The sequence below is a fragment of the Phascolarctos cinereus genome, unplaced genomic scaffold (assembly GCF_003287225.1).
Source record: "Phascolarctos cinereus isolate Bilbo 61053 unplaced genomic scaffold, phaCin_HiC Scaffold_726;HRSCAF=1367, whole genome shotgun sequence".
Taxonomy (NCBI): Eukaryota; Metazoa; Chordata; class Mammalia; order Diprotodontia; family Phascolarctidae; genus Phascolarctos; species Phascolarctos cinereus.
The window spans coordinates 409,930,159-409,952,890 of record NW_027556098.1 but is presented as its reverse complement, the minus strand read 5'-3'; the positions used below and the strand labels follow the sequence as shown (position 1 = coordinate 409,952,890).

The window sequence follows — 22,732 nt, the reverse complement described above, 5'->3', positions numbered from 1 at the left end:
GGACCCGTCCCTGCGACCCCTCAAGGGGAGCACCCACCCCCACCCCGGCGTAACCCGAACCTCTTCGAGGAAAGGGGGTCCCTGCGAGAGCAGGGAAGCCTGGCCCAGGCTTTCCACGAACCCCCCCCCCCCCCGCGCGCCAGCTCGGGCCCACCCCAAAGCGTGGGTAGACCATCCCCTGGGGAAAGGCGAGGCCTGCTCATGCCAAAGTGTTTATTTTTGCTCTCCAGTCATCCTCCCGTCAGACCCGCTCCAGACATGCACAGGAACCTTCTGAGCCCCACTCCGCCCCGCAGCGGGAGGGGGGCCCGGGAGGGGGAGAGGAGAAGCATCCTGGGCCGAAGGGCCAAACCTGAGAGGTGGGGGGGACCTGGGGGAAAGGATGCATAGAAAGGGGGGGCAGAGCCTGAGCAGAGGGGCCCCCAGGGGCGGGGGCCAAAAGGAAGCACAGAAACATCCCGCCCCCCCTCCGGGGTGAGAGGGTTAGGCTGAAGTCCTGGTTCTGTGCAGCTGTGCCGGGGCATGGACCTCCGGCTGTGGGGAGAGGCCTCCAGGCAGGGCTTCCCCACACCTCCCTCCTCCCAGCCATCCGTGAAAGGGGAGGTCAGGGGGAGCCCACGATGGAGGACAAAGGCCCGCGGGGGCTAGGGCTGGGAGGTTAGCGAAGGTCCTCCTCGTCCCCCTGGATGGTCTTCTTGATGCGCAGGAGCATGGTGGTGAGCCACTGGTCCAGCCTCGAGATGGAATCGTACTCCTTTACCTGGGATGGGGGAGAGAGGGGGCCATCACCTGCTGGCAGGCGCCAGCAGCCTTCTGAGGCTCCTCCTGGGGAGCGGGGCACCAGGAGCCCTCCCACTGGGGGAGCCACTCACCAGCTCGGTGTAGCCATCCACGTTCTGTTCTTCATGGGCATCCAGGAGTTTCTGTAGGAAGAAGAGGCAAGAGGGTAATGGGGCTCGGGTCCCAGGGGTCTCAAATTCACAGCAACTGCAGGCCCGGCGTGGATAAGAGAGCAAAAATGAAGCCAGCCTGGGGTGAGGTCTGGCTATACCCAGTCAGGAAAACCCAAGTTCAAATCCTGACTCAGAAGCTTACTAGCTGTGTGACCCTGGCCAAGTCATTTCACCTCTTTGCCTGAGTTTCCTCATCTGTAAAACAAGGATCATAACAGCACTTCCCCTGTGAGAATCATAGGAGATGTTTGTACAGCATTCAGCCCAGAGCCCGGCACACAGCAGGCACCGCATAATTGTTAGCTATTATTACTACTACTACTACTACAAGAGAAGGACAGTGAAGTGAGAGCTGGCCTGGAAGCCAAAAGGACCTGGGTTCCAGTCTGCCCTCCCCTCTCAGGGCTCTAGACAACTTTCTAAGGCTCTCCACGGACAGGGGACAGATGGGCAGGGGACACATGCGTGTGAAAAAAGGCCACCGAATACGAGCAACCTTAATAAAGGTATGGCAGTGGGCCTGTCGGCAGCAGCAATGTGCCCAGCCCCCACCCCCACCCCCGGGGAGGGGGAAGCCCTTGGCACTCACTTTGACTAGCTTGCATTCTCGGGAATCAGAAAAGGCTGGAAACATCTCCTCGTATTTCTGTACGGCCAGCTGAGCACGGAACGGGCAGAGGCAGGATGGGGGATAGAGAGGGAGACAAGAAAGACATCAATGCCAGAAGTGGCTGGCTGCTCCTCAGCACGGGGTTTCAGGGACCAGCCTTGTTGCCACGGCAACCCAGGCTCAGCCCGCTGTCAGGGCTGTGTGCGCTGGCGCTCTGCCCAGTTCCACCTCTAGAGACCATGTCCCCGTGTCAAGTGGGGTTTCAGAACAGAGGGTGGCTGAAGGGGGCAGGGAGAGGCCAGAGGGGGAGAAGAAAGGGGGTGTCCCCTGCTCACCCTCTCCCAGCTCCCCTCCTTCTCCACTGCCTCCAGAAGGCCTCAGAAATGTGCCAGAACGAGGGTTTGGGGTCCCAAAATGGAGGCATGAGAGGAGTGGAATGTCACATGGGGGGGATGGTGACTTAAGAGTAAGAAAGGTCCCACTTGATACTGAGGCAGGGGAAATAAGGGGCCTGCAGAATCCCATTGCCCCTACTACCCACAAGCACCTTGGACTGGCTGTGCCCGCGGAATAGGAGGCTCAGGGCCGCTCACCTTGGCATTCAGCATGTCAATGCAGAAGTGACAAAGAGCAGCCTTGAAGAAATAATCCTTTGCACTGTACTTCAGCAGGGGACTGTCCATTGCATTCGTCCCCACCTGCATATGACAGAAGGAAGGAGCTTGCCTGGGGGGCCTGGGCCTGGCAGAACCTGCAGCTCTGGGCACCCACGAGCCCTGTAGGCCCCTGCTAAAAGGCATCCACGCGATGCAGGCGTGGGAGGGAGGACGCAGAAGGCAGCCTGTACTCGGATCACCATGGGGACCCAGATGTCCACCCCACACAGCGCCCGCTCCATAATGGGAAGGGGAAGGCTGGCAGAGCAGGGGCGCTGAGGGGCAGCTGAGAGATGGTTTGGGAGCAGTGCCCGCCCATCTCTCCCCCACTCCCAGATGCCAGACGTGAAAGGAAATCTGTCCCATCTCAGCACAGCCACTGGAAGCCTCCATCACTAAGACATTCTCTCCTTCCCCTCTGTCCTGGGGAATGGCCAAGTTGGGGTGGGTCTCCACCAACCACACTCTGCCTAACTCTGTGTCCACTCATCTGCTCCAAGAGCCTCTCCTAGGGTTTTGCGTGGCCTGGTACAAGGTGCCCAGGACCTTAAAACTGGGGGCTTGTGACATGTGACCCCAGAGAACATAACAACCGATGGGCTCCAGGAGGGGAGGGACTGAACCACAGCTGCCTCGACAGGGGTCAATCCAACCTCCTGCTGAAGCTCGGTGGTCCCCTACTGAAACTGACCATTTTGTGCAGCCCCAGGCTGGCTTCTGCCCCTCTGCCACCTGCATCCCCTGCCCCTGGCCTGGGGACCTCGCCTTCCCTCATTCCCCCCACCCCAGCTCCATGGGTTGGACCCAAAGGAGGCCACAGACAGGTGTTGTCCTTGGGCCACCATGGACAGGGCACACAAGAGTACCTCCCACAGCATGAAGGGATTCTTGCACTGGGTGGGAGGAGACTGGATGACAGTACCCAGCCCCAGGCCCCCCAGCTCACTCCCAGGAGCTGACCCAAACCCTGTGGTGCCAGTGCTGGGCTGAAGCCCAGAGCGGCACGTGGCACACCCTTCTTCCCAGCCATCCCCCTGCCTCCCACCCTGGGGCCGTTCTTTTGGCAGGAGGCCAGAAAAAGGGCCAGAGGAAGATCAGGGGGCCTGGGCGTCACCCACCTGCTCATAGATCTCAATGGCCTTCTGATACTGCTCCAGCTGAGCGGCATAGCCAGCCACCTTCAGCAGACACTTGTTGGCAGAGCTGTGGGGAGAAGGGTGCGGTGAGGGCCAGGCAGCAATCCCGCCAGTCTGGGCATGGGACGGGAGGTCTCGGGAGAGGGAGTTACCTGTTGGACTCTTCCCCCTTGTAGTAGTCTGCAGACTGCTCGTAATGAGCTATGGCCTGTGGAGAGACGAGCAGCTGAAGGCGTGATCGTGAGAAGAGCGGGATGGGGAAGGGAAGGAGCTTCTGCCTGCCCCCCCCCCCCCCCCGGAAGCAGCCCCCACCCCTGCTGACCTTCTCAATGTCCACCAGCTCCGTCTCGTAGATCTCAGCAATGGAGATGTGGTGTTTGGCTGCAATCGTGAAGCGGCCCTGGAAAGGCAGGCAGAGGTCAGCGAGGACCCCAAGCCCCGGCTGCGCAAGGCTGAGGCTCTCATCATCATGCCCCGACCTGCATGTCACCTGACTGTTGTACACTCCCCCAGATCCGACAGTGGGGACGAAAGGCCAGGAGAGGAAGGGAGGCCCAGACAAGATGCTGAGGGCCAGCCTTTATACAGAGCCTCCCCTGTGTCAGGCACTGTGCTAAGGACCTTCCACGTGTGAGCTCCCTCGAAGGTCACAACAGGCCTAGCAGGTAGGTGCTGCTGTCATCTCCATTTTACAGATGAGGAAACTAAGGCAATATGGAGCTGACATAACTATTTGCCCAGCTGTGTCTGAGGTTGGATTTGCACTCAGGTGTTCATGGGCCTGAAGTCAGAAAGAACCAGAATTCAAATCCAGCTCTGGCCGGGGCTCCCTCCCAAGGACACAGGGCCTGGGCGGGCGTTCAGTCAGCGTCCATGGACGGCCACCACAAACCACCGCCAGTGCCTCTCCTGCTGACCCACACGCAGTCCTGGGGCTGGAAGTCCCCCAGCCAGACCTCAGGAGCGGCAGTGATTCCAGGATCTCTGGGAGACCGTGCCTCTGCCTGGAGGAGAGCAGAGACGGGATGGGAGGGAAGCCCGACTGCCCCTACTGAGCTGGGAGCCCTAGGGCAAGGCACCCTATCTCTGGGCCTCAGGAATGGAGCTAAAACCACAGGCCAAGGAGGCCCTGGTCTCTCATTCTGTGAAATGCCCCACACCGGCTGCTGCTTTTCTCCCTCAAAGCTTCACATATGACGCCCTCATACATGGGTCACCATCAAAGAGGTACAGGGAAGGGAAATCCTAACATTGGAAGAGACTGGGGGCAGGGGGAGGACGGAGCCAGGCCCAATTCAACGGAGGCCGACCATCCTGCCCATGAGACAGGCTGGGAGGGCCAGGCCCAAGAGGAGCGGGGGGGGGGGTCTTCTCTCATCCTCTCTCTCCTCCACCCCGGCTGCACCCTAAGTCTGCCAGCAGCACCCCTTTGGCCTGGCCTGGGCACAGCTTCAACCAATCCCAAACCCAGGGGTTTCTGGGACTCCCAGCCTCCCCTTCCCAACAGCCTTTTAGATAAATCCATCGATACACTGATCATCTAGCCAGGCAGGGCAGGAAGGGAGGGAGTGAGGAGAGGAGGCCCCCAGATCTTACCATGTCTGTGTAGATCTCAATTGCTCTCATCAAACAGTTAATAGCCTCTGGGGAGAAAGAGTGGGGGGAGAGATGAGAATGGAAGACATTTTTGTGGGCTGCCCTCCCCCCCCACTGCCTGCTGAGAGACGCTTTGGGGGGCTGGAGGAAGGCAGCAACAGGATGAGAAAAGCCTGTCCTTCCACACCCTGCACCTGGGCAGCGGGTGAAGCGCCGCCTAGGGAACCGGCCCCCAGCAAGGCTGAGCTCTTGGACCAACTGCCATGCCTGGATGAGCGCCCGTCCAAGCCCACCATCCGTCCCAGCAGCGGGGAGGCCTGGACCACAGCTGGGGGCAGGGAGCGGGTTCCCCTCGTTGGACTATCTCTGACAGGATTTTTGTTGGGCCTTTTTTATTTATTTTTGACAAGTTCTCTGGAGGAGAGAAAAAGATGAGTGAGTGGGAAGTATTTTCTCATTTTCTAGCATATAAAGACGAGTTCTTGAGACAGATAGTTTAATTTTAATTTTAACACAGCTATGTACCACCAACTCTCAGGAAGGAGACAGGAGTGGAGGAGGAAGCTGGGGGTGCCAGGATGCCCTAAGTATTCATGACAACAACAACAGCTCATTTACATAGTACTTTTTTTTTTCACCATGCCTTGGAAAAGCAGAAAATACAATACAGTTCCCATTTTACAGATGAGACAGATGAGGCATAAGAGGAAGTAATCTGCCTTCCTTCATAGGAGATGAGCCCAGGGCAGGACCCCTCCCTCACACCGAGGCAGAGGCCGTGGCCTCACGTCGCGTGTGTCTTCCTGGAGCGTGGCCCCAGCCCCTCCAGACCCAGCTAGTGAAGCTTCCCCCTCTGCCCAGCCCCTGATGGTGGAGGGCGAGCTGCTCAGCCACAGCAGGGCCATTTCAGACAAATCGAGAAACCTTTCATTAAGGTGCAGGGGAGGGGCACATGGGAACAAGAACAGACTGCCTGCCCTCCAGAAGCATCCAAGCCAGTGCCAAAGCCCCCACACAATCAGGTGAGAGGCGCGTTGTGGGAGAACGGAGGAGAGACGGCGGCGTGTGGGGTGCAGCAGAGCCCTGGGGTGGGGTGGGGAGGAGAGAGAGTAAAGGCGTCTCCACCCTGGGTCTCGCTGCCAGAGACCCACCTCAGGAGAGGACGGAACGGGAGCCCGGAGCCCTGGGCTGGAATCATTGCCGGCTGTGATCTCGGGGCCGGGCTCCTCTCCTCTAGGCCCCCGTCTTCTTCTCTGGACGACGTACGCCGTTGGGTTCCTTCCGGATCTGTGAGCACGGAGGCAGCGGGCCCTGCCTGGGTCCCTCTGGAGGAGGGACAGGGGGCTGTCCAAGTGGGAGGGCTTCGCTTCCCAAGGCCCACCGTGCCCATGGCCAGGACTCCCCGTCACCGAGGCCCGCTCTTGGGTGGTGTCGGGTACAGCTCTCTCCTAGCGTCTGGAGGACGACATCCCAGCGTGACCGGCCTCTCCTCCCGGGATCCCTTCAGCCCGAGCTGCAGCCCCGTCTTTGGGCAAGCCTCGCCGGGCTGCTAGGGGTCACCCTTCTCAGGATTCCTGAGGTCTCGGTGCCAGAAAGCTTCCTGCCCCATTACTCAGGCTCCTTTTCCCATCTGGGTCAGGAGGCTCCACAGGGGCAGCAGGAACCCATCGCCTGCGCGTCCCAGGGAGCGTGACAGCCTCCGGGAGAGACAAGCCAGCCCCCTTCAGCCCTATTTTTCCTGAGACTGTGGTCTCCTGAGGCTGGGCTCCGGCATCCAGCTCCATCGCCACTCCCCTGTGTGAAGGGGACAAGTCTTCTTGTGACCCAAGTCCCGGGTCAAGGTCAGAGCTGATTGAGAGGGCCTACAGAAAGGCAGGGACGCTGCATCGACACCATTCCTTCAGGTGCCGGCTGAGACAGACAACTACTGGAATCCCTTCTGTTACGATAACCCGTTTTACAGATCAGGAAACAGAGGCTCAGAGAGGAATCCCAGGACCAGCAGCAGAGCAGGCCCTCAACCTCACACCCTCTCCTAGGCTGCCTCCGAGCAAGCCTCACGCTGGATGAGGCCCGAGGGGAGCTGACACAAGGGAGCCGCCCCAGGGGCATGCCACCATCGCCTGACCTCCACAAACACAGCGCTCCATCAGATGCTGCCCCGAAGCATTCCTAAAATATCCGTGAACATCCATGATAGATGCCTACTTTGTGAGAGGCAGCGGTCCAGGGAAGCGAGCTGGCCAGCGAGCCCCGGGTTTGACTCCAGCTGTGTGAGCCTGGGTGCATCCTCACGCTTTCTAATGAACTCCCAGCTCTCCCAGCCCGTGGGCTGCAGGGAAGGTGCGCTCACTCACTGGCCGAGCAAGCCTCCTTACCAGGGCAGGGAGCTCCCAGATGGCCTAGGGAAGAAATCCTTCTACCCATGAAAACTGAAGTGCCAAGCTCAGGGCTGGGGCTGGGGAGAGAGAGGGGCACTTGAAGGCAGCCTGGGAGAGGTCTGGAAGGACCTCACAAGCCGAAGGGCAGGGAGCCAGGGAACCTCTCAATGCGGCTACGTGGATGTCTTGGGGTAGGCAGCTGTCTTGGAGCAGACACCAACGGGGAGCGAGGGGGGGGTGACAGACCCTGACCAGGGTTCAGGATGACATGGAAGTCCTCAGCCTGGGAGCCTGGAAGGGTGGCAGTGCCTGGCACAGTCTGAAGAGGCAGCTTCGGGACAAAAGATGATGAGCTCCAGGACATCCTGTCTGAAATGTCCAACTGGCAACCACTGGCACAGAACTGAAGCTCAGGGGAGAGACAGGAGCTGGGTGTACAAAACCCAGAGTCACGTGCAGAGAGATGACACTAAGCCCATGGAGATGAAGGGCGCAAGCATTTAAGCGCTGCCCGTGGACAAAGCCTGTGCCCAAGTGCCATGGACCAGAGAAAGGTAAGGCAGAGCCTGCCCTCAGCAAGCCCCCATCCCTACTGAGGGAGACGACACACAGCAAAGGGTCAGTTATGAGCCAGCCGGAAAGGTGCCACAGTCCTCAGGGGAAGCGACAAAGCTTCCCTTTCCCGAACATCATTTCCACTGATAAAAGGGTCTGGGCCCTAGGCAGGAAGCACAGCCACCCCCAGGGCTCTTGGGCTCAGGGTCCGAGGGGAGACGGTGGTCAAGGCGGCCAAAGGTGTCAGTCTGACTGCCTGGCCCGCCCTGCTTCCTCTCTCAAACCATCATGGGGCCCAGCTGCTTCACCGGACTGGCTGGCCTGCCCTAGGAGGTCACCCAAAAAGACAACAGAAAGAGAACTAGAGAAGAGAGGCCACCGGGGGCAGGATGTGGGTGATGAGCCAGCCTAGGATCCTGGAAAGAAGCCCTCAGACACCCAGGAAGGAGGAGGACCAGGAGTGAGCCAACAGGACGGAGTAAGCATCCAATCAGAGAGAACAGCTGTGTCAGGGGAAGAGCGTGTGACGAGGCGACTGAGAGGCCCCGGTCAGTCCCTTCGGAGGGGCAGGTCAGCGGCCGGACCTCGGACAGTCGAGGAGGCCCAGACAGCTTTTGCAGGGGAGGACAGATACAGCTGACATCTCAGATGGCCAGGTCTGGGGAAGGGGCATCTTCAGGGGAACAGGGGGTAGCCAGCTCTCCTTGGCAAGCAGAAGGGCCACACGCTCCTGAGAGGGTTTCTGTGGGGGGCTTCCTTCCCTCTTTTCGGCAGCGGAGGAGGAAGAGGGATGGGAAAGTCCGGGAAGTGAAGTTCTGGAACGGCTTTGGGGAGCCAACACGGAGAGGGTCCGAGTGACAGGGATGACACGCATTTCAGCCAGGCTGTAGGGTGAGGGATTCAGAAGCTGTAGAGAAACCGTGTAGAGCCCAATCAGTCAAGTACAGGGCAGAGAAGCAGCAGGGAACCGGCTCAGAGCGAAGGCCTGAAGAGACACTGAAGGAGGGAGGGATGAACCACAGCAGGGCTATGACCACAACAAGGAGGGCCGTGGCCAATGTGCACTGAAGGAGCATTCGATGAGCCCAAGAACTACAGCTCTTCACCCAGGGGCCACGGAACCCAAGGGGTAAGGCATCTTGATTTTCACCAATCTCTGACATAATTGCAGTGATGTCCTTCAGTTCTGGATTTCACCAACAAAAGCCATGATTCTGAGAAGGGGCCCGTAGGTTTCACAAGACTGCCAGCTAGGCCCAAGACACCCACCAGGTGAAGCTCCCCCGCACAAGGAGGACCCCAGAGAAGGGACAGAGCCACATCCCAGAGGTGCCAAAGTGGAACTAAGCCAACCGGCACCTCGAAAGCTGGCCATCCAGGCAGCATGGGCTGGAGAACCCAGTGAAGGGACAATGGGAAAGAGTGCACGCAAGTGGGCCCTGATGGGCAGGGAAGATGGGGAGGGCCAGAGAGGAGACTGCCCAGGATAAAGAGAAGAAGGCAAGTGGAAGGAGAGAGTCTGGAATGAATGTGACCTGGGCAGAGGGAAGGAAGAAGCAGGAGGGCAGAAACAGAAGAGAGGGGTGGAAGACCCCCAGAGATGGCAAGGCCCCGAAAAGAACACCGACAAGCTATCAACAGACACGTGGGAAAATCCTCTAAATCCCGTGATTAGAGAAATGCACCACCTCACACCCACTGGCCTGGCTGACAGGACAGAAAAGGACAATGACAGATGCTGGAAGGGATGTATTGGTGGTGGAGTTGTGAACTGATCCAACCATTCTGGAGAGCAATGTGGAACTATGACTTGTAGGGCTAGATCCCAGAGAGATCATACAAATGGGAGAAGGACCCACATGCACAACAATAGTCATAGCAGCTCTTTCTGAGGCGGCCAAGAACTGGACATTGAGGGGACGCCCGTCCACTGGGGGAGGGCTGAAGAGGTTGCGGTGTATGATTGTAATGAAATACTACTGTCCTGGAAGAAATGACGAGGTGGGTAGGGTCAGAAAAACCTGGGACGACTTCTACGAACTGATGCAAAGTGAAGCGGGCAGAGCCAGGAGAACACTGTGCACAGCAACATGCCAACAACGCTCAACCGTGGGAGACTGCGCTAGTAGGACCCGTGATGAAAAACGCTGTCCGCCTCCAGAGAGAGAAGGGAGGAGACCCCAAGTGCGGACCAAGGTCAACTCATTCTTTGTCGTTCAGGCGATCCCATCGTGTCTGACTCTCCAGGGCCCCATTTGGGGTTTTCTTGACAAAGATACTGGAGGGGTTTGCCATTTTCTTCTCCAGCTCATTTTACGGATGAGGAAACTGAGGCAGAGTTGAGCGACTTGTCCAGGGTCACAAGCTAATACTTGTCTGAAGCCAGATTCAAACTCGGGTCTTTCCGGCACTCTATTTGCCGCACTGCCTGGCTGCCCACAGTTCCTTGATGGCAGAGACCATTTCTCTTTTCCACCTTATGTTAGCACCTGCTAGTATAGTGTCTAGTAAAGGTGGGCAATTTCTAACTATATGAGACTTTTTTCACTTTTTTTCTTGCTAAAAAAAAAAAAGCTTAATAAGGAATTAAAGGCCACTAGGTGGCACCACTGAGCGCTGGGCCTGGAGTCAGGAAGACTTATCTTCCTGAGTTCAAATCCACCCTCAGACTTCCCTAGCTGTGGGACCCTGGGTAAGTCACTTCAGGGCGTTTCTTCACTGTTTCCCTTAGTTTCTTCATCTGTAAAATGAGCTGGAGAAGAAAATGGCACTTCAGTGTCTCTACCAAGAAAACTTCAAATGGGGTCACGGAGTTGGACATGACTGAACAAAAATATGGAATTACGTTTCGCATGACTTCCCTTGTGTAACTGGTATCACATTGCTTGCTTTCTCAACAGGTGGAGGAGGAGCTAGAGGGAGCGAGGGAACTGGACACTAAAAATTTTTTAAAATGAATGTTAAAAAAAAAATCTAAGAACCCTGACCAAACTGTGTCTGCCTCTGGGGCTGCTGGAATGGTTGAGGTGGGAAGACAGGAAGCCCTGAGCTTGGGGAGACAGAAGTGGACAGACAGAAGAAACAGAAAGAGGGGACAGGCTGAGGCCCAGACAGGTGGGCTAGAGGACAAGGTAGGCCAACGTCCTTCCAGCTGGCACAGGCGCCAGGTGCTGCTCTCAGCTGGAACGTCTGATCCTCTCTCTAAGCCCCAGCGGGCCGGGGCCCTCCCCCCCCCTCCATGCCAGCTGCCCTGTCAGGGGCCAGACCAGCAGGGCTGACAAGTTCCACTATGTTCTGGGAAGACAGGAGCAGCCCGTGGGCTCTGAGCCATCATGTTAAGGACTCTAGTGTGACAGGCAAGGAGGGCAGTGTCAGTGATCAGGACTCCCCCAACACCTCCTTTTCTCAGCGACACCAAAGGCCACCACCCTGCTGGGAACAGCAGTGGGCAGGCGGCCTCGGAGGATGGCAGTGAAAGGCCAGGAGAGCAGCTCCTGTCACTGCCCTCTAGAGAAGCAGCTTGTCAGCAACAGCAGAGCCCAAGGATCTCTCAGGCCGTGGGGAGTGAGTGCCGGAAGCCGTGACGGCAGCTTGGAGCCCAGGGAGTGAGGAGGCTCACTCCCGACTTGGACCTTTTCGGCAGGAGGTTTCATCACAGCCTACGGAGGCACCTGTGAAGGCTCCAGGGAAGCCCAACACTCAGGGCCTGGCACATAGTAGGTGTTCACTAAGTGTCTACCGATTGAGACTGACTACCCCATCCCTGGAGATGGAGGGCAGGTCTGACACCCCTCCTCTCCTGTTTTGGCAATGTTGACCTCTGCCTGGACTGAGTGAGTAATGCAGCTGTCTCTGGCCAGGGGAGGGGGTGGGATGGCGAAGCACATGCAGGCCCCATCGTGGCCGACCATGCCTCTGGAAAACCTCCCCCCCTGCCCCACCCGTGAAGGGGCTTTTCTGCTGTCCCATGGTCCCTTGGCTTGGCCTGGAGGGCAGAGGGGGCAGTGCCCCAAAGCAGCACTCAGCACAGCTGCTCGGGTTGGCTCAGGAAGTGTGCGGCTCTGCCGGGGTAAGGCTGATTGAGCCAAGCACCGCCCCCATCTGCCGCACAAATGACCCGACCCAGACAGGGCCCCCAGCCCTCAGGGCCTGTGGCTTCAGCAGATGCTCAGGCAACCTGAAGGACCTGTTTCTGTGATGAAGACAAGCGTGAATGGCACTGTTTGCCCGATGAGTCAGGTTAAAACAAAACCCCAACAGAATACAAATAAAACAGTGCCATCCCCACAAGGAACTCAGGATTGCCTGTGTTGTTCTAATTATCTGGATAATTAGCTCCCTTCTCCATTTTAACTAGCACTGCCAGCCCAGGAGGAGGCTGTCCTCTGTAAACACGGACCCTGCCAGCAGTCGGGCGGATGCACACACACTGCTGGGAACCAGATCCTCCTCGTCCCGGGGACCAGGGCAGAAGTGCACAGAGCTCCGCCTGAGGCCAACGCCTGGGAGCATGACACCCGTATGTCCCTTACTTCTCCAAGACACAGAGAAACCCCTTCGCCTCTGCGGGCCTCTGCAAATGAAAGCTTTGGACTAAGCTCAGTGACCTCCACGCCCTGAACTCGGCAGTCCTGTGCCACCAGTGCATACTGGAGGGGACACAGGGCCTTTCACCTTCCTTCCCCCGCTCCGCTCTCATTTCAACTGCCCTTCTCTGGGCCGAGGCTCTGATGTGCCCAGCCTGGGCCTGGCCTGGCTCAGTGTCTGGTGACCTCTCAGAAGCCAGCTGGTCTTTGAAACCCTGTCCTCTGGTCCCCACACCAGTTCTGAAAACAGCACAGATACTCTCTGTGGTGCAGAGCCAGCCTCCAGCGCCAACACCCACTCACAGATGCTCCCCAGACTCGGGGAGGGGAGTGACCAACTGCCCGGGCGGGGGGTAGAGAGGGAAGAAGGGCTTAGGGCAGGGTCCAAATGCCCAGTGAACACTTAGGTGAGGGGGTTGCCTCAGTGCTGACCCAGAATCCGCCCCCAGGCGCCCCAGACCGCCAGCGCCGCCCCGTGTCCGTCGGGCCCCTCACCTTGGGGGTCTGCTTTCTTGAAGGCATTCCCCGCGTCCACAAAACTGGTGGCCGCATCGTGTTTGCTCTGCAGCTGAAGGTGCAGTTGGGCTGCCTGGCAGAATGCATTCCCAGCAGCTGGAACAAAGCGTAGGACACTGCCGTCACACACGTGCGCCGTCCCAAAGGGCCACAGCCTCCCTCCCTCCCTCCAGCAGGCCACTGATTTCCGGGACCCTGGAAAGGGAGGGAGGGACCACTGCGGCCTCTTCAGAGAAGAGGACGCTGAGGGGAGCCAGCCACCTTGTGACTCCCTGCCTTTGACCCAGGGCCAGCCTGCCTGTAAGGCAGAACTGTGTGGGGTCACCAGCTCCGAGGCCAGACCAGTCCCCAATATCTCCGGTCACTACATCCAAAGGGCCGCAGCCAGAGCGGGGCCTAGAGCAGCAGGGCGCCCAGGAGCCACTGGGCCCCAACAGGCTGTTGGGTCCCCAATCACTGACCCTTCCCTCTGTCTAAGGGTCCACTCCAAAGGAGAGCATTTAGCAGCTGCTGAGGGCTGGCAGGGCCTGGCGGATTGGAATGAGAGTTTTTTGAAAGGGCAGGATCGTGACACACTGTCCCTGCTGGAATTCCCTGAAGCACTGCCCAGCCCACTCCCCATCACAGCCAGCTCACACTGTATTCCTGGCTCGTTACAGCGAGGGCTGAGGGGAGGTCTGGCTGCCAGCCCCCTCACTCTAGGGTGTGACACGGTCCCACTTTCTCAGGATGCCCACCCTGGTCCTAGAACAAAGCTCAGCAAGGACAGCAGTTGGTGGCCTGACGCTAACCCACATTCGATTCCTTCTCACCACCCGACCCAGACTCGCACTGCCCGGCCCTGCTTTCCAGGAGGTGCATGTCAGCAGCCTGCTGGAACCAAGGTCCCTGCACTTCCTGAAGAATCTAGAGACGGAGTCTCGAAGGCTCCAAACCCCCAATCAATGGCTACAGCCTTTCTGAAGGAAGCATGCCCCCCACCCCCCACCCCCAGGCAGGGATTCCATCTGTGGGAACCCAATCGGGGGATGCTGGAACGGCAGAGTCCAAGGCCACTGTCCACCCACCACTCTTTGTTCTCCCCCCCCACCCCTGCTCTGGGGGCAGAGCCCAGACTGGGACACACTGCATCAGACAGAGCCTGCCCAGGACCGAAGATCGTCAGAGAGCTGGGACGTCCAAGGCCTCTCCAACACCACGAATGTAAGAATCTACCGGTGGGATCAGCCTCTGCTGGCAATGCCAAGGGACCGTTAGAGGGTACCGTTTTTCTCCCACCCCTGTCCTAGACCCGAACATCTAAAAGTCACCTCTCCTGCCCCCCACTCCCTCCAAATAGCTTGAAATGTTTAAACAATCTAGTATAAGTGTCTCCAGACTAAAGCCGCCTCTCTATCCCGATGACATCTAAATCCTAGAGACCCAAAAGCTATTAAAGAACCCATTCTGAAGAACAGGGACTTTGGGCTTCTTGTCCCAGCTCAGACACCAGAGGGTGAGAGAGCAGGGCAATGCTGTTCCCCTCCCCCCCCCCGAGATTTAGTAGTCTCTCTCTATCCTCACGGTGCCCTCCAACTCTGAGATCCTGACACCGTGCTCGAGGTGGCCCGAAGAACTCTCTGGACAGTGGAGGAGCGTGGGGGAGAGCCCCAGTAAGCCCCCGCCCTCAAAGCAGCAAACAAGACAATACAAACCGCTCCAGCTCTTGGCCATCTTGAACATATTTGCGGCTCTTGAGTAGATTTCGCACGCCTCCTCAATTTTGGATGAGCCTCTGAGGGAGGAGAAAACACGACCCACATTAAGGAGTCTGCTGAGTGAGACTGACGGTAGAAGCAGAAAGATGGGTGTTTTAGGGGAGGGCCGGGCACGGCTGCGCCCTCTGCCCCCACTCTTGAGCCTAAATCAGCTCCAGGTTCCGATGCGCAGTCAGCCCCCGTTGGACACTCCATTTACCTGGTCACCAAACACTGGGGGCACTGCCCTAGAGAAGGAAGGGGGTGAGGGAGTGTCTCACGCGAGGCTGGAGCTTCACACATGCCTGGTGCCTGCACTGGGGAAAGCCTGCTTTCTTTGGACTGCTCAGAAGTGTGGGCCAAGCCATGCCCTCTGAGCTCCTGCTCTGCTCCTTCTCAGCCCCTCTCACCTAGCACGGGGCACTGTCTGATGCTACAGATGAGCTCGTGCCTGAAGTCACACGACTCAAGTGAGCGGCAGAGTCAGGTCCAGCACCCAAGACCTGCACACAGTAGGTGCTCAATGAATATCTGATAATCCAGCAAGGTCTCTTGCTGTCTCAAATTAGCCTGGAAGCTGGCTCCCTGGGGGCAGAAATCCTGTCTCCAGTGCTCTGCAGCCCAGTGCCCAGGACCCAGTAAGTGCTCAGTCAATACTGGCTGGATGACTAATAAAAAATGCTCTCCCACCAGGGCTGCTGAGGCAGCACCTGGTTTCCTCCTAGAACATGGCTCTTGCTGGGTCCTGAAAGGCCGCCAATCACATAGCTTTGGGGCCAGGACAGGGGACCAAGTTCTTCCTGGCACGAGCAGGGATGAAGATTAGGAATCCCTTCCCCGTGGGACGCGGCTGCCTCTCAGTGACAGCTGCTTCAGGCCCTTGGTGGAAAAGGAATCAGAGTGCAGAGCTGAGGATCTGACTCCTTCAATCACCAAGGCTAACACAGAAAACAGCTTCAGGGTCAAACAAAAAACTAAATGCTCAGCTTCCTGGAAGCACCTGCCTAACTCCCCAGAGGGACCCACAGACTGCAGGGACCTCGGGGGCAGAAGAGACCCAGAGCAGCCCGCCCCTGACGTGGCAGAAGGGCCAGTTCGTGACTCCAGCCCCTGGCCTGCCCTTGCCTCCCCCTGCTCCCAGGCTCAGGGCTGTTTTGTGAGGTCACGTCTTCCTTTGTGTCAAGCAAAGTCTGTTCTGAAGGCAGGCTGGCAAAGCGTATAGAATGCTGGACCTGTCTGGCCTTGGCCTAGGCACTTCTCACCATCGGTTTCCTCATTTGTGAAATGGAGATAACAAAACCCGTGCCCCCACAGTCCGAGCCCCACATGGATGTTATCATTCACCACTCTGGCCTCAGTCACGGGCCCTGCCCCTTCCCTCCTCTCCCATTTTGGCTTTTCCAATAAAAGAACCTGGATATTGTCAGATTTTCACACAATCTTTCTTTCATGATTAAACAATACACATCTGCACTCAAAAGCAATTCCCACAGGCTTCTATTACATTTGAAGAGTGCAGTCACCAAATCTCATATTTGAATCTAGACAACTGGGGGAGGGGCTGCTGCCAGCCAGTTCTCCCAAAACTCCTGCCCCCCCTTCACCTGGGTCCTCTTGGAGAACAAGGCAAGGACCACATGGCAGGGTGGTGCAAAGAGGACCTGGAGAACTGGGCCTTGTGGGTCCACTGAGGGAGATAAGCTAAATGGCCTGCAATTCCTCCTAGTCCCAGCCACTCCCTCTAGCTCTGTTCCGCCCACTCTACCACTTCTGGACTACTGTAAGCCCCCACCCTGCCCTGCCCGGGCTTGTAAGTCCATGAGCTGCAAGCCCCGGGAAGGTTGTGAGCATGCGCAGTTTCAAAAGGGATGAAGGCACAGAGAATCATCTCTTCAGACAGAGATCAACGGTCCAGTCAAAGCATCGAGCTGGGTTACATCCGTGGACCTTCCCTCCTAAGGCACTAAGATCCTACGCTATAATTCCACACGAGCCGAGCAAGGACCAGGTTCCTCTGGCCCCTGCGGCCCCGCACTCCCCCATCTCAGGCTGTCCCTAGCTCGGCTTGGGCTACAATAATGGAGGAACCATAGTGGGTACAGCACAGATGCCCCCAATTCCATGGGCCCAGCCAGGCCCTCAGTGACCACTCTCTGCCCAAATACCTGCTGCCCTCCCGACATGCACTCCAAGGGGATCAGCTGGAGAGGCCCCCTTGGGCCTTTCCCTTTCCCTCACTTCAGCCTCCTTTAGATGACTTCCTAAGTCCTTCTGGCCCTAAATCTGATGGTCTCGCTCAGCCCACTTTTCTCACAGGTAACTGAGACCCAGGAAAACAAGGGATCTCATAGACAGCGTGTCCCCAGCATTGACTCCCAGGCCTTTTTCCTGCTCTCAGCCATAACTAGGCAACTCATCGACACATAGCTCTCTCGAGAGGCGGAAAGGGCTTCGGGGGCCACTGAATCCGCGCCCTTCCAGAGACCTCAGAGACAGAGGCTGACACTGCCCAGAGACACGAAGGCCTGAGGTCTCACAGACAAGGGGCGGGGCCACTGCTGGACTCAGGTCTTTGGACTCCAAACCTCTCACTACTTCCCATCCACCTCACTGCCTCCTAGGATTTGGTACATGCTGGCGATGGGTCCTGTGGGAAGCCCTTCAGCAACAGGGACTCTTTGTGAGAACCGCCTCCCCTGCAGCCTCCAGCACAAAGGTGGGCCCATTCTAATAACAGCTTGAAGCACCTGACTCCCAATCAAATCCTTCAGCCTGCCAAGGCAGTGATTTGTCTAACTGAACTGAGGTAGGCAAGGTAAGAATGATTCTCCTCTTACAGATAAGGCAACTGAAGCTCAGATCACCATGGTCAAAGGGCACAGGCTGGACCAACCTGTACGGCCCGCCTCCAATTCCAGTGCCTCCAGAGGCAGCGGACTTGTTTTCGAAGTAGTGACAGAAAGGGAAAAAAGAGCTCAAACCCTGCCGCTGAGGCCCTCCCAGGAGCATCGGGAAGGCCAGCTGGCGGCCCCACTCCCCCCTCAGCTCCCAGGGCTGGTCCTGAACCCTCTGCTCACAGACCAGAATAGAGCAAACGCGTTTGGGCCGGCCTAGTGTTGGGGTGTCTATAATTACATGCTTTGTGTCTCTATGGCGAACAGGAAGGGAGTCTTCTCAGGTCTCCCTGGCACAGGCACCAGCTGCTAGCGACTGCCAGATGGAAGAGTTCAGCTCTGCCAGGAAAAAGCCTGCCAGGGAAGCAACAGACGCTTGGAAGGGAAGAGAGCCAGCTAAGGTCCCACCAGCAAGAGTCAGTGGCCTAAAGAGGGGAGGTTGCGCCTTCTTCTGGGCTCTAGCCTGGGCCGGCTGCCTCAGCTTTCTCCCATCAGACTGTGAGCTCCTCGAGGGTAGAACTGTCTTTTGCACTCAGCCCTTAGCACTGTGCCTGGCGCACATGAGGCACTTAACAAACGCTGACTGACTATAAAATGAGGATCATAATGGCATCTACCTCCCAGTTCTGTTGTGAGGAGCAAATGAGATCTTAGGTGTAAGGCGCTCCGCACAGTACCCAGCACGCCGTAGGTGCTATATAAATGCTAATACCTCCCCTGCCCCTTCAACACTATGTGATCAGACCACAGCTAGAATATCAAGTCCAATTTGAGAAAAGGACATTGCCAAGCTGTAATACGTCCAGGACACAGTGACCGGAATTCAAGGAATCAAACATGAATGAAGCCCTTCCTATCGGCAATGCACTGAGGAGACAAGGACCAAAATGAGAAGTAAGGCCTGCCCTCAGGGAGTGTATGTCAGAACCACTGGCTGGCTGAGGGTCCAAGAGGTTGGAGCCTAGGGCCTGACAGCAACCCAACCACCCATTTTATAGATGACTTGGCTCAAGTCAGCCACAGGCTGGAGCCTCAGGTCAGGGAGGGCCCCCCCTTCCTCCCCCCAACAGGGCTCTCTGTATGAGAGACTATTCTTATACCCACGTCAGCGTTATCACACATTGGAGGTGGCAGCCTGCTTCTGCAGGAGCTGGGGCTGGGCCCGCCCACAGGAGAAGGACAGGGAGGCCCACAGAAGGCTGGAGAGGTGGCCTCTAACACAGCCACAGTCACAAAACAATACCAGATGATTGCATCGCCCTCTCTTCTCAAAGATTTCCTTCCTTAGGAAGGACCCGAATTTCTCACTTGCCTGTTCCTGAACTGGAAAGATGCTTGCAAATAATGCTGTGTCAAATCTCCTTTACTCAGCCAATCACAGGGCCCTGTGGAGATGCAAGGGCAGAGTACAGGCCTGCATGTTCTGACCTCCTCACATCAAGGCAAGAAGAGGAAAATGAGGCCCAGGACAATGCAGCTCTACCTGCTTCCTACCACCTGGTGATCAGTTTGACCACTGGCAAAACCAGAAATCCTGCATTGCCTCAGAAATATTTCCTACTATAAATGCAGGCTGCCTGCCCTGAGCCAGGCAAGAAATGCCACCTTTTAGGTGATGAATTAGGTATCTAGTATAAACTGAATGAATGACAGAGAAGACACAAGTCTTTTTCTGCAAAAATACAGCAGGAGAATTAATTCTGTGTACAAGGAAGACATACTTTGGGGCCTAAGTCTTCAAGTTTTGACACCAAAGGAAGTTTGGAAGCTAAAGGAGGTGTCCACCTTTTTCCAGTGTTCAGCTAGGAAGGAGGCAATGCTGGGTTTGTTTAAAGAAAATCCAATATATGCCAACCCAAACAAAACAGGGCTGCTTTCACTAGCCAGCTTCCCCAAAGCATGTCAGATAGGGTCCAATTCCAACAGCTGCCACACTGAATGTACTCCACGAAGCCCCTAATTTTCTGTGGCCTACTCAACATCAAGGTCAGTGAAGAGAGGCTGGGAAAGAGGAACCCCCGAGAATAAAGGCACCATGTGGTGGAGACACATGGTGGTCACTGTAGGAGTGCCCAGGGACCCAGTCAGGCCCTCTGCAGAGAGGCCCTCAGGGAAGACGGGGCCCCAGCCCCTCTCTGATCGCCCTCTAAGAACCACAGGAAAGGAGACAAAGAAATGGCTCTTGAAGGTTGCTTCAGGTCACGTTCCCGTTCATTGCATCTGAAGCTCGGAAAAAAGAAAAAGGAAAGCGAGCACTCTGCATTGAAGAAGGCCTCTGGATCTGCACAAATGCATAGTGGTGGGCCCAGAGGCAGCTGACGCAGAGGACATTCCCAGGGCAAGAGTCGAGAGGCAAAGTTCCCTCCAGCCACCCCCCCACCTCCTCTGCCCCAAAGGGGCCAAGAGAGTCTTCAGGGCCTGCGTTCCAACCCAGGCCAAAATCCCTAACACCCTGAGATGGAGAGGTGCAACCAAGTGCCTCCTTGAAAGCATGCCAAGGCCAGGTTAAGACAAGGCCTCCGGAAGGAATCAGGAAGCAGGCCTGATTCGTTCTGGTTGGCCCCACGATGAAGAACTAGCAGCAATAAGCAGAAACTGAAACGAGGCTCAATATAGAGAAAAGTGGGGGGCAGCTGGGTGGCGCAGTGGGTGGTGCACCAGCCCTGGAGTCAGGAGGACCCGAGTTCAAATCCGGCCTCAGACACACAACACTTACTAGCCGTGTGACCCTGGGCAAGTCACTCAACCCCACTGCCTAGCCAAAAAAAAAAAAAAGAAAAGAAAAGAAAAGAAAACTGCATCCATAACCAGAACTGTTCCAAAGGGCTGCCTCAAAAAAGCAGGACTTTCCACCCCTGGATGACTGTACGTGGGTGATGCTGTGGAGGGGATTCCTTCTCAAGCACAGGTTGAGATTCCATGGCCCCCTTCCAAATCAGATTCCATGAAGAACCTGAGAGCCACGTGGATTATCAAGAGCTCTGGATGATGCCGTTTCTTAGCTGACAAAGACTAAACTCCTTGGCCTAGCATCCCATGAGACCACAAGCCAGCCCCGCACCCAGGCTAGTCTCACTCTCACCACTGTTTGCCCGTTTGCTAACCATCTACAGGGCCTTGTCCCTCTGCCCCAGCAACACTCGCCCATGGACTTCTGAGGCACAGCCAAGCATCATCTTCTCTAGAGTGTGCCTTCTAACAATCACAGCGGTCCCAAACTGGAATGGGACGCCTTGTAAATCGACACTCATCTTGTTTCTTTCAATTCTTCTGGTACTGACTCACAAAACCACAATTTGCAGCTAGAAGAGAGCTAGCTTATGGATCACCTAGTGCAAAAATGTGGCCGGGGCAGGCCCAAGTCTCTGAGAGAGGTCCTGGAATACAGGTCTCTTGTGGGATGCCGCCCTGGGGCTGGGGGGCAGGGGGATGGGGGGGCGGGTGGTCCTATCTGTCTGTGATCTGATGGGAGGTCTCGGTGTCTCCCTCACACCTGTATGGCCTGGCACAAGCAGGACTGACCCACAGGGCAGGCATTCTGGCAGGACCTCCTGAACTGAGATCTCGAACCACATCTCGAACCACATCTCAGGCTACAAAGGCCCAACGCTCAGAAGTAAAAGGTCAAGGCAACCCTCCCAGGCATTGTCCCAGGGTGTCCCTTCCCTTAAGTTAAACTTTAACTTTTTCTCTTGGGAATTAGTGGGAAAATAAATCCCAGTCCAACGCAGGAAACAGGCTGGTCCAGACACCAAACTGTCAACACTCACTTCCCAGCTTCCCCGCTTCCCTCCACTTCCAGTCCCAGGCTCTCAACTTCTCCTACACCCAAGTATCTGAATATTCTCTTCCCAACAACCCCTCCACTTTTTCTTCTGGACCTAGTGCACCCAGTACTGCAGGTCTTCCTAACACAACTTTCTATACTTCCTAGCCCCTCTTCCTCAGTCTTTCTTCCAAGTCTCCCTTTTCTGTGCCCCTCAGCATGCCGCTGCCCTAGGCCTCTCTCTAGACCAAGGGTGGGGAACCTGCGGCCTGGAGGCCACGAGTGGTCTAGGTCCCTGGGTGCGGCCTTTAAACGGAGTCTTATGTTTTAGAGAACAAATTCTTTTATTAAGGAGATTTGCTCTGTGAAGTCTGGATTCCGTCAAAGGGCCGCACTTGAGGACCTGGAGGGCACGGAAGTCACATGGCCTGCCTACAGTCCCTCAGCTGGTAAATGGGATCCAAACGAAGTCCCCTCGGTCCCTTTATCTGGCAGCGGTCAGCGGGCTTCATCCTGTGTCCTCTGCCCTCTAGGCCACCCCTTCTCCACTGGTACAGCCCTTAATAAGTGGCCCCTCAGCAGGCGGGCCAAAGGCACCCTCCGGCTGCTGGACCTCAGGACCCCTGGCTGAGCTCTGGTCCTTCCTTCCCCGGGGCCCTCTTCGCCTTCCCAGGGCCTCTTCTCAACCCCTCCCCCGGGGTCACCCCCCTCTGGCCGGGTCCCCTCCTCATCCCCCCCCCGCCCCTCTCTGGCCGGGTCTTCTCATTCCCCTTCCCCCACGCCCCGAGCTCTCCCTAGTGAGTCCCCTCCTCATCCTCCCCCCCACCCCGCCCTTCTCTGGCCGGGGCTCCCTCTCGTCCCCCCGTCCACCCCCCCCTCCCCCCGGCGCCCAGGGAGGCCGCTCTCACCCGAAGAGGCCGGAGAAGAAAGACTGCGAGTTCTTGACCTTGCGCTCTGCCTCGGCCAGCAGCGCCAGAGCCTCTGCTTCCTTGCCGGAGTTGTCCATGGTGAGGAGGCGGCTCGAGTCTCCGGGGCAGGCCGGCCTCGGCAGGGCAGGGCCGAGTAGAGCCGGGGAGCCACAACAGATGAGGGCTAGGACGACGGACGACGGAGGACGGCGGCAGACGCAAAGGCACGTGATCCGCACAAGCCAATCACCGGCTCCTCGAGATCCTGGGCCCCGCCCCCCCAACGCACACCCCCTGCTTCACCTCCAGCTTCGTATGGACGCATGACCCGTATCCACCAATCGCTGTCCGCCGTCCTGTCTTTGGACCCGCCTCCTGCCGTCCTACAGCACGTGACTCAACGCCTGGCATCAGGTGACAGCTTCCTAAATTTTACCCC

At 57.2% G+C, this 22,732-nt stretch overlaps 1 protein-coding gene across 1 annotated transcript; it reads right to left on the bottom strand.

Moving 5' to 3' along the window:
• Positions 1-199: 199 nt before the first annotated feature.
• Positions 200-22,514, bottom strand: NAPA (NSF attachment protein alpha). Its single transcript, XM_020978402.2, has 11 exons — positions 22,294-22,514; positions 14,684-14,763; positions 12,969-13,085; positions 4,952-4,998; positions 3,678-3,755; positions 3,508-3,563; positions 3,338-3,422; positions 2,157-2,261; positions 1,543-1,611; positions 873-923; positions 200-760 (listed from the first exon to the last, which is right to left on the bottom strand). Exons 1-11 carry the CDS (start codon positions 22,389-22,391, stop codon positions 659-661), a joined length of 888 nt encoding a protein of 295 aa, XP_020834061.1. The 5' UTR covers positions 22,392-22,514; the 3' UTR covers positions 200-658.
• Between the last annotated feature and the right edge of the window lie 218 nt (positions 22,515-22,732).

Coding starts and splice junctions, on each gene's coding strand:
- NAPA (XM_020978402.2), bottom strand. CDS start 22,391: ATGGACAACTCCGGCAAGGAAGCAGAGGCTCTGGCGCTGCTGGCCGAG. Junction 4,999..12,968: donor CAAGAAAGCAGACCCCCAAG/GTGAGGGGCCCG, acceptor CTTTCTCCCCAG/AGGCTATTAACTGTTTGATG. Junction 761..872: donor TGGATGGCTACACCGAGCTG/GTGAGTGGCTCC, acceptor CCCCCATCCCAG/GTAAAGGAGTACGATTCCAT.